Below are 10905 nucleotides of genomic sequence, written 5' to 3'. Positions count from 1 at the left end.
GTTGTCTTTTCCAGAGCAGGCTGCAGAACCTGTTTAAACAGGCCAGATTTTCATTGGGTCCCTCATTCATTGTGCTTGAATTTAAATTTCAGACACAGTATCAGCCATAGTACTGAAACTATATGTGCCTGGTTAGTATTTGAGACACAGCATGTAGAGGCGTTATTGGATGGATAGAGGGACCTTTATTGTCTTTTTTTAAGCATGCCACGCTCGACCTTGCAGGTGATTTTCTATCAGTCAAATAATTTAAATGATTCCCTGTTTTGTCCTTGAGCAGCTGACCCAGGCAGGTTCATCTCTCCACGGTAGCTCGGTGTGTTTTTCCATCCGATACGGGTACAGCAGGGGAGTGGCGTGACACGAGAATGCCAGACTCACCCTCTCACCCGCTCTGGCTGGGTTTGGCTTGGCTGGCACGCCGACTGCACAGTGGAGCAGCTGTGAGTCCACAATGCACACAAACACACACACACACACACACACTCACACGCACACACACACGAACACAGTGAAAGAGAAACAAAAAATACTCTTGGAAACAAAACACACACACGCACGCACAACTCCACAGAGCGGAGGTCTGTGCATTCCTAATTACTCCAGTGACATGGAAACACTACAAAGTAGAAAGCATCTGCCTTTTCCCCCCTCTCTTACATGTCAACACTAATGCCCTTTTTGAAAAGAGGAAAAAAGAGAGAGGGCCAATTTAGCACAAACCATCTGTCTAATGTAGTGAGATAATACATCTGTTATACTGAGAGGGAACAGTAATGTAGAGCTGATTTTTACCGATGCATGGAGGAACCTGGAACAAGGTTACATGTCGCTTTACATCACTTTTTACACCACTTTGCCTTTTTAGGTAGTTTTGCACTTAGAGTTTGTACTCCCAGAAGCATCAGACACACACTCACGCGCACGTGCACACACACACACACACACACACACACACACACACACACACACACACACAGGCCACGTGCAGTCCTATTCAGAGCATGGTTTGGTCTCTTCTGTTATCTCAACTCCAGCTATAAAATCCTCAAACACGAGCAGTCTCTCTCTCTCTCTCTCTCTCTCTCTCTGTGTGTGTTACATATTAATTTGTCCTCCATCTTCCTGAGCACAGTGAGAAAAGCCCACTACTGTATGTTTAAGGTTCTCTTTGTGTCTGAAGCTGAACCATATAACAAACTCAAAATCCTCATTTCCTGCTTATATCCTTATCCCTAATTCATAATGTTCATCAGATATTTCCTCAGTTAAAACATCCTCCACATTTTTAAATATTAAATATTCAGTGTTTTTGCACCATCAAATATTCAATAGCATCCTTTTAAGGGTTGTAACAGTGGTCAGGTCAGGGAGAAAGTGCAGTGCAGTGCAGTGGGTTTGTTGAGTGAGGGGAGGATGCAGGGAGAGGTCGAGGCATGGACGGATGGATGGCTCTCTTTCTTGCCCTTTATTTTCTTTCTCTTTTTTTTGTAGCAGGCGCTCTGGCCCCTGCAGCCAGCGGGCCATCGTTGAGTCCACAGAGTGCCTCTATATCTATGGCTCTCTGCGTTAATGTCCCCTGAGGCCGGGGCTGGCGCTCGGCCCTGCTCAGACCCCAGCCGAGCCCATCTCAGCCCAGACCACCACGGCGGCCTCTCGCTCCGACTCCTCTGCCTCTCCATCCATTATGCAGCCAATAGTCCCCAGCTGCAGCCCTCACATCGCTCTATTCACCCCTACATTTGCTTCTCTCGCTTGCCTACTCACTCCCCGTGTCGGCTTTACTTGTTCACTCGCTCATTCAGACACTCGTTCAGCCGTGAGCCCGACACTCAGTAATCATCAACAGCCGCACATTCATGCAGGACACATAAAACCGCCACCCGTGTACTCTGTTATTGAAGTGATAGACTGAATTGAGTTTTAATTGAATTTAGATACATCTTCATAATTGCTGACAATCATTACACAAGATATTTACAGTCATTATGAAATATTACAATTGGAATTTACAGAAACTTTGTACAAAATATGCCTGACTTCAATGCCTGGATAGTGGGGTCCTTGTTTAGTCATTTCTGGAGAACAAAACATTGACCCAAAAGTCACTGGTGTCTGGAAGTGCTTTAGTTTCAGCAAGTAGATGCTTTTAGAGTCCATTAAAAAGAAAGAAAAGAGAGAAAAGTCCCAAAAGTAGAGTCAGCAAAGTTGTGAACTGTGTTTTTCTTTTTCCTCAGTTAAATTGCTCTTTTTCTTTTTTTGACTGAATGGAACATTTGATCTGTAATTCAACTGCAAAAACAACAACAGAGACCCATTTAAATAGAATAAATCCATAATATTTACACAATAATGTGAGTATTGATTTATAAAAATGAATCATCTCTTTTTCTTTAAATATGATTTATGTTTATCTACAGTTTTTTCAAAACAGAAACCTAATCACAATGAAACGCATCATACTTCTATCATTCAATTCTACTGATAATGATGATTGTGGATTGCCATATTTATGCAGCAACTCTGGTTGCAATGAAACTCCGCTCATCTATCAGCAAAGTTCTTACACCAGCTTAAGTCGTGTTAAAGCCATTCTCCGCCTCTGGAGCTCCTCACACGATGGCAGAAAGTACGGAGGAGTCAAATGTTCTCTTTAGAAAAATAACACGTGGTGAAATGGACTTGATTCTGTCAGCACAGCAAAAAGCAAAACATAAACTTGGCCAAAGCGTCAGTGTCCAACAGTCCCACTCTTTCACCGGATAATATGAGACCATCAACAACTGAAGAAGCGTTTTTCTGTTCAGCATTGGCACCATTAAAGCCCCACAGGGATGTCCAGAGAAAAGAGCGCCCCCTGCTGTCCACATGTTGTCATCCAGCGATGCTCAAACCGTCCGCCCAGGTGGGCTATGCTAAGCCAAAGCTGCAAAATGGTAACTGACAGACTAACCTCAACTAGTAAAACTAAAATGCTTTGCGCTCCATCATCATCGTGACTGAGATGCAAATGAAATCAAACATAAGCATGCTTTTAAAGGATGTTTTTGATATACAGTAATTATAGGAAAATAGACTATCAAGGATGACTCCTTTAAAATCATTTATAAAGCTTTCCTGGATGCAGACAGCTCGGCTACGAAGTAAATAGATACTAAACAAAACAAATCCTTAAAGTATATGCAAACACAAGCATAAATATTTGATCCACAGAGAGTAAGCTACGAATGACAAATATTAGTGATATATTGAAATTCTGGAACAGGCACCATTTCTGTCTTTTTAAAACTCGCTCTTCTTTTTTAGGTGTTTGTCAGTCGTTTTAAGGTGTTTCCCAAATCCTAAAAGAGTCACTGCTGACTGAAGTGTTGGGTGCTGCTGCAGTCCATCCAAAAGTCTTTGCATTCTCCTCACTTTTTCTAAAATGAACCAGCTAAAAAAGTTGGTGCACTGTTTATCTCTCATTCCCTCTCTCTCTCTCTCTCTCTCTCTCTCTCTCTCACACCATCTCTCTCTCTTGATTCTCATCTTTCCTAACCCACCCCCCCCCCCTCCCCTCCCTCCCTCCCCATTCTTTGCGTGCCCGCCACAAGCTGGCCACCGGACGCCGCCGGGTTTAATGGACGTAGTAGAGCCAGTAGACAACGTTGAAGAAAGAGAAGACGGTGGGGAAGATCATCCTGGACCACTTGTCGATAGAGTTCACGTCGGACAGGTCTGGGATGTTCACCTTGAGCTGGGAGGCCCGTCTCCGTAGGCGCGACTTCTTCTGGGCGTGGCGCTCCAAGGCGCTATGGCCATAGTTCTGGCGAGCCATGGCTGCCCTGCGGTACTGCAGCGTCGAGCTATCATAGGCCAGCATGGTGTTGCGGGGGTCTCCGGGTGCTCCCAGGCCCCGGGACAGATCCCCGGCACCACCCATCTCATTCTTCATCTCCAGGGTGCTGAACAGGATGTTGTCGTCGGGAGTCATCTGTGTGAGGGTGTAAGAACAGGTGGAGCCATGAGAAGTTACTGCCAAAGGGAAATCTTTTAAAATCAAACTAAGTCTAGTAAAATGATTATTCAAAACAAGCACAGCTACAATGATCATTAAGTAATTCACTGTGTAAAAAATACTGATGAGGTGCTAGAATGGGTAATGCAAATGAGTCAAAAATTGTGTTACTTACAGTGAAGAAAAATTCTAAGCAACTTTAAAAGCACTAGAAAAATTATTGATCATCTGTCAATCAATATCTAAGTGATAATACAACCACAAGAATATGAGATAACATTCCTGGAAGAGCGCAACGCACTCCACAAACTAATTCTCATGGAGAAATCTTCATTGTCATCTCAGAATTTCAACCAGAGTGTGATTAAAATTCTGTCGATTCACAAGACAAACTGAATAAAAAAAAGAAGAGAAAGCAAAAGGAAAAAAATGTGACAGGAGAAGGTTGAGAGAAATAGTAAGGACTTTGCAAAGATGGAGGAGAGGCTAAAAAGGTTCGGGGCAGGTCAGGAAAGACGTTGTGGGAAGTGAATTCGGATCAACATTTCTTCATCCATAGCCTGACTTCTGAGGAAAAAACGTCCCTATAATCCAATCCTGTCCCGCTGTAAATGGAGCTTGTTGTATTTTGTTGTTTTTGTGTAACTCACTTTGAAGCGAAGCCACTTAGTTGGCATTATTCATCAAACTGCAAATGATCTCTTTCTCTTATCTGACGATCCATTTTTTTCTTTTTCAATTGTTTCACTTAGTTTTAAGAGAGTTATCAATTGCCTTTGAGATTGTACAGTATTTGTATCTAAATAATATTATATCAAGAGAAGCTACTGATGTTTTCTTCTCTCTTGACATATTTGTCATTTCCCGTCAATTTAAGAGTACAGCCCAAGTTAAGGTTAAATTAATGCCTGCAGAAATCAAACTGCTAAGCCATGTTTGTCAGGAAAATGCATGAAGAGCAAACCAAGAGAGGGAAAAAACACAATGGTGGGAGTGATGATCAAAGTTGCCTTAAAAATCTATAGAAATCAAAGAAATGCACAAAAACTACAGCATTTTCCTCTGATCTGGATTGATTCAGATTGATGACATTGTTAGTTTTGACTTTCAAAACCTCCAGTACCTTATTTCTTTGCTCGCCTAGTCCTAATGCGGCATCGTCCACAAAGATGGGATCCCACATCGAGTCATATGCGTCAATTTCCCTCTGTTTCATTCTGGCATACAGAGCATCATCTCTCTGAACTACATTTCCCACCAGCCACTGCAAGCATACAAAATCAGCACTGTTACTTAGGGGAAATCGTAGCTTGCCACACTCAGAAGGAAAGGGTGTTTTACTGTTTTATGTTGCTGTTGTTCCTGCTAACTTTAGCAGCTGAATGAAATTTAAAAGGGAAGGCTTTGGCACCACAGCCAGTGATTTCTCCAAGGCGCCTTGCCCTTTTGAGAGACACAGAAATATGGAGATAAAGTATAAGCCAATCATTGCTTCTGCATTCACTCTTTCAGATCCTAGTCTGAGTAATAAAGTTGATACACAAGGCTAAACCAGTGAGAAACGGAGAGCTAGAGCAGGAGTAAAGAGTGCTGGTAAAGGACATCAAGCATTGATCACAGCATCACATTGACCTTGAGAGGAGAAGAAGTCATTTTGCTCCCACAGAAACAAACACACACATTAACCGACAGCACAGATACCTCGAGAGAAAGTCTGCCTGCGCATGTACCTTGTTGGGGTCGGGTCTCAGCTTCTCGTTATTGGCCGTGGCTGCTTTCTCAGCCGCCTTCTTCTGCCGCTGGGGGCCCTGGCCGAAGAAGATGTAGTTGACGAAGGCGTACTCCAGCAGGGCCAGGAAGACAAACACAAAGCAGCCCATCAGGTACATGTCAATAGCCTTCACGTAGGGGATCTTTGGGAGCGTCTCTCGCAAGTGGGTGTTGATGGTGGTCATGGTCAGCACCGTGGTGATCCCTGGATACCATAGGTCACACGTTTAGAAAGAAAGTGAAGTCTTTAGATGTAAGACATTTTTACCATCATCTGTGCTGTAAAAAAAACAAGTTTGTTAGGTTATATTCAGCCATGCAAGCAGCATGGCGTTGGGGATGTGGATGTGTCGGTCCACCACTTTGGTTCAGACTGAAATACGTCAACAACTATTAGATGGATTGTAATGTAGATGGATGGATTAAAATGTACACACATTCATGGTCCAAAAAGAATGAATCCTACTGACTTTGGACTTTTCCTCTAGCACTACCAGCAGGTTGACATTTGTCACAGAGCTGCTAGCATGGCTGTGGACTCTCAGTATGTGTCCAAAATCACTCCCTATTTACAATATTGTGCACTGTATTTACTGTTCACCATTTTGTTTGAGGGTCCGAATTCCAAGTGTGTATAAATCTATGCACTTTGTAGTGCAAAAAAAAGCTGTGTCCCTGGCATGTAGGCTGCTTTCTGCCAACAATCCCACAATGCAATATCGATGAGTGTAAATGTCCTAAATGTAAATGTACTGCTATTATTCAGTAAGCAATTGATTGTCTATTATAAAGGGAGTGGTGAATGAGTGAACAAGGGTGTTTCGCCACACTGGAATCTGCCGTACATCAACATAACTGGGATCAGGTGCTCATCTTCAAAGGATATAAGTATGTGCCTGTGAACATAAGCATTCATGTTTATCATTATGTAGTATTTATTTATAGCAAACAGACAGACCTGAAAGAATGTGAACTCATATGGATAAAAAGATCCCTCGAAACCTCCTGAGACTGAAACTGTGCATGTGTGTGTTTCACGTGAGTAAGGTTTTTATCCAATCACGCATCCAAATGGACACGGAACAAACTGTAGGCTATATAAAAAGCACAGCGTCGCCACTGTAAACATCTGCTATTAGTCACAGCACGATTCACCTGTTTTTTTGACATACACACATTGTGTTTGATACATTAGTCATCTGCATGCACAATCTGCATTTGGTCAGATTCACACGTATTATAAATAACCCAGCAGCCAGCAGTGTCACTGCAGCGTGGAGCCTCATCTCTCTCATTGGCTGCGCTCGCTCGCTGCACGTTCTCAGGACGCTGGGAGGAGGCAGATCTTTAAATCACGTTACCCTATGATCTGGGGCTCCAACCCGCATGTGTCCCACTCCAGAAAACAAATGGTGTGTGACAAGAACGACACACATAAAGCTCAAAGCCATTTCCTCTGCTGCTCTGACCTGTCATACCCAAGTTTAACACTAAAGGGAGCTTTCACTTCAGTATCAGTGGCAGCTTGACATTGGCGTAAAAAACATTAACTCGAATGCGTACGGTGCATTTCGGCAAATGTCGCCACCTTTCATTCAGCTGTAATTTAGCCGTGATCTGGCTCAGATAAGCTGGGATCTCCGACCAATGAGAGGCTCCGATAGACAGACAGGCAGAGAGAAAGACAGCACGCTTCAAGGTCGAGCTGCAGTGCTTCTCGCTCTGCATGAGTCATGCATATAGTCATCTCTGAACAACAGACATTTAGCCAGGCAGCCTATCACACACTGCTATCACTCACATGCTTAGAGCTAATGAGAAAAAAAAGGAAATGCTGGGAAAATAAAGAGTCAACACAGAGATCATGACGGACACAATATGTATAGATCCGAAGAAAGTCTCAGTGCATGTTAAATGGCTCTTTTTATGGTCTGTTATCATTTAGTTTTGGGTTATTTCCCAGGGTCACTGCTCAGCGGTGGCGAGGCGATCCTACCCAGGGCCACTCTGGCAGCCGAGGCGTCGTAGTTGATCCAGAAGGAGACCCAGGAGAGGATGGTAATCAGGATGGAAGGCATGTATGTCTGCAGGATGAAGTAACCAATGTTCCTCTTCAGTTTGAAGCTGAGGGACAGGCGGGGGTAGGAACCTGAAGGAGGCACAGGGAGAGAGGAAGTGGGATAGAAATAGATTTTCCTCAATGACGTTCACAAAAAGCTATATTTTCCTTGACACTAGGGAGCCTGCCGTGTTGGTCTCCAATAGTTTTACAGACGTGAGTGTGGATTTTAACGTTAGAAATAAAATGGAATGTTTTTTATTTATAGTAAATGTCCCCTTTCCTAATAACCTGTTTGTTTTCAGCTCAACATAGCAGCCAGTGCTCGTGAAAACCTGCTGCTACAAATCCAAATGACCAAAGACAAAGTGGACTGCGGAGTTGTGTACCTGTAGAGAAGACCACGTTCTTGGAGATGAGTTTATAGTCGACAATAGAGAACTGTGGCAGCTCTATTCTGTCGACCCCGGACACTGCGCCGTCTCCACCTCGCCAGTAAAACTCAATATCATCTGTGGTGTAGCCGTCTGCAGAGGAGAAACCCAATCACAAATCATCATCAGCCATTAGTGGTCTATAATACATCATAGTGTAGTGCAGTAAAATTATCAATTGTTAAATGTCAGTGTTTTTGTGTGTTTTCAGCAGTAACCCAACTAACAACAACTAACCCAAGAAGTTTGGATAAGAGGAAAAAAACATATTAGCTACGTTAAATTAAGTTTATTTTTTGGGATGTTTGTTGTAGCTTTTTTATGGTGAAATAGGATCGTTTTAAAAATGATTCAAATTAAGTACAATCTGAGAAGAGAAGAATTTCACAGAATGAAGTAAAGAAGAACTCTGTAAACTTTAAAGAGGTGTTGCAAGTTGACTTTGCTTTGTTTTAAAGTGCTAAGTTGGGAATCCCTGTTCTCAAGCGTACACACCCTTTAAGATTGATTTTCCGTCTTCCAGGTAGCCATTGGTTTACATTTATTTCATTACACTATGAAAATCAACTTACAGTGACTTGACACCTGCTTCAGATTTGTACTCCATCACAGTAAACATTTAGCTAACTTTTTTTTTTTTGTCAGAGATCAATTTTAAATGCATGATAATGCAGTAGCAAGCAGGTAATCTTTAAAATGCTTTATTGGTGGTGTGTTTATGTGCTTGCTGGAAGCTCCGGAAACATCACTTGCTTGCACCAAACAGCAAACTTTCAATGCAAACAAAATCTATACTTTTTCAGCATTTGTGTCGGCATTACAATTTGAAAAGTGAAATATGGTGAGTCACTTCAAAGTAAAAAAGCTTTGAAACCTCCCAGAAGCTTTTAGTGTAAAGCAGTTATAATTTCTACATAACTGCACACATATGGGGATCTACTGTGTGTGTTTATAGCTGAGAAAAAAGAAACAACTCTAATGCATGTTGGGAGCAAAACATTCTGCAGTTGCAACGCTCCATTTTGAAGCATGCTCATATTGGGTCAAACACGTGCTATTTTAAAGCTACACAACACTGCGAGCAGCAGGGATTTGGAGCTTGACGTGTTTGTTTCACATGGATGGAAACCATTGCAGTTGCAGTCAGTGTTGCAGACTGTCTCTGACATGAGCAGCGTCACAGGCAAACAGGGAGCCGCCATCTCTAGTTCCACTTTGTCTGCCTCGCACTCAAAATAGAGGCAGTGATCTATTCAAATGTGATGAATAATTAAACGCTAAGGTTTTGATTTTTTTTTAAATGAACACATATTTCTTTGTTGCCGTGGCGCTGACATTCAAGGTGAAGTTAGTCATGGTGCTTGTGTTGGGTTGTTATTGGTTGGACAGGCAGCTAACTTCGCCCATAGGCCTTTTTCACAGCAGACATTTTGACTTGTCACACAAGCACAGGTGTTACTAATAATACCAACAACGGCTTTGTTCTATATGAACCTGAATACCAGGACACTGAAACTGAAGAAAAACAGCCATCATTCCTTTTACTGTTTACACCTGTGTTTTACAAATTATGACAAAATGTCTGCTGAGAAAAAGGCCAAGCAGGTCTTCTATCTCTGATGTTGGTCCGGGAATGTACATCTTGCATCAGTTAAGGTTGACGTTATTTTATATTTCCAACAAATCCCATGAAAAGAACAAAACCAACAAAGTGTTATTCCATCTCTCAATACTTTCTGACTTGCTGTGGCTCTCAGCTCCGAGTCCACTTGTTCCTAATGAAGGTGTAAATCTTTAACAACGAGTGACAAGTACATAGCTTTCATTTTTAAAAAGGATAAATAATTTCCTAAAACAGCTGGGCATCATAGCTTTTAGCAAACGTTACTCAAACAGGAGTAAATTGTGTATTTGTTGGGGTCTATTTTCAGCTGCGGATTAATACACAATTTGTGAGTTTTTGCATCAGCAGGACTGTGTATGTGGGATCGAGATAAACTACTGTGCCCATGTTTATTGTAATGAAGGAACATGTCACTCAGCCACAGAGGAATAAGCAATTGTTGGTTTTGGTCTTTTTATGTAATTTGTTGGAAATAGTAAATATAAAGCATAGATTATCACCGGCCTTCTCCTTTAATGGTTGCATTTCTTGCCTCGGTGAAAAAAACACAGAAACTGAACACATCACACCCCTGGCGCAGCTGTGGAGCATAATGTGGTTGATGCTGAAATTGTACACCAGCAGATACAGTAAGCTCTCCCTCCACGTCTGCATTATCATCATCATCCCAGCCTCGTGCAACCCCGCATCACCCCAATTAGGGCTGAGTCCACCATGCTGTTGTTTTGATGTGCAGCTCAGTTCAGTTCTGATCAGCCATGACGGGCGGGGATCAGGAGGGTGTAGAGGAGTTTGGGAGAGGGAGGTGTGGGCTTGAGGAGCACCGTAAAAGGGTGCTCCCTTTTATGGCCTGTATATAACCAGTCAGTCAGTTTGTAGCTCCATCAGTTCTGGACCGTTGTCTCTGCACGTTTTCAGAAAGATGTCAACGTATTACATCACTGTACTCATCCTGGGCTGTCATGTGAGTCCCACAAGGATGACGTGAGGAGAGAGACAATGCAGTTCAAGCTCTAAGATG

At 42.5% G+C, this 10905-nt stretch overlaps 1 protein-coding gene across 2 annotated transcripts in view; it reads right to left on the bottom strand.

The window, feature by feature from the left end:
* Positions 1-3616: 3616 nt before the first annotated feature.
* Positions 3617-10905, bottom strand: part of gabrb2a (gamma-aminobutyric acid type A receptor subunit beta2a) — a 28203-nt gene continuing 20914 nt past the window's right edge. The window contains exons 6-10 of one of the 2 annotated variants that reach the window (XM_070913127.1): positions 8216-8353; positions 7764-7916; positions 5728-5972; positions 5121-5261; positions 3617-3973 (exon numbers count right to left, since the gene is read on the bottom strand). In XM_070913127.1, the coding sequence (XP_070769228.1) occupies positions 3617-3973; positions 5121-5261; positions 5728-5972; positions 7764-7916; positions 8216-8353 (1034 nt within the window). The remainder of the gene's footprint in view (positions 3974-5120; positions 5262-5727; positions 5973-7763; positions 7917-8215; positions 8354-10905) is intronic. The other variant, XM_070913128.1, reaches the window with a different exon arrangement.

Source organism: Enoplosus armatus, chromosome 10 (assembly GCF_043641665.1).
Source record: "Enoplosus armatus isolate fEnoArm2 chromosome 10, fEnoArm2.hap1, whole genome shotgun sequence".
Lineage (NCBI taxonomy): Eukaryota > Metazoa > Chordata > Actinopteri > Centrarchiformes > Enoplosidae > Enoplosus > Enoplosus armatus.
Note: the sequence above shows the minus strand (reverse complement) of the source record. Positions and strands in the feature narration are given on the sequence as shown.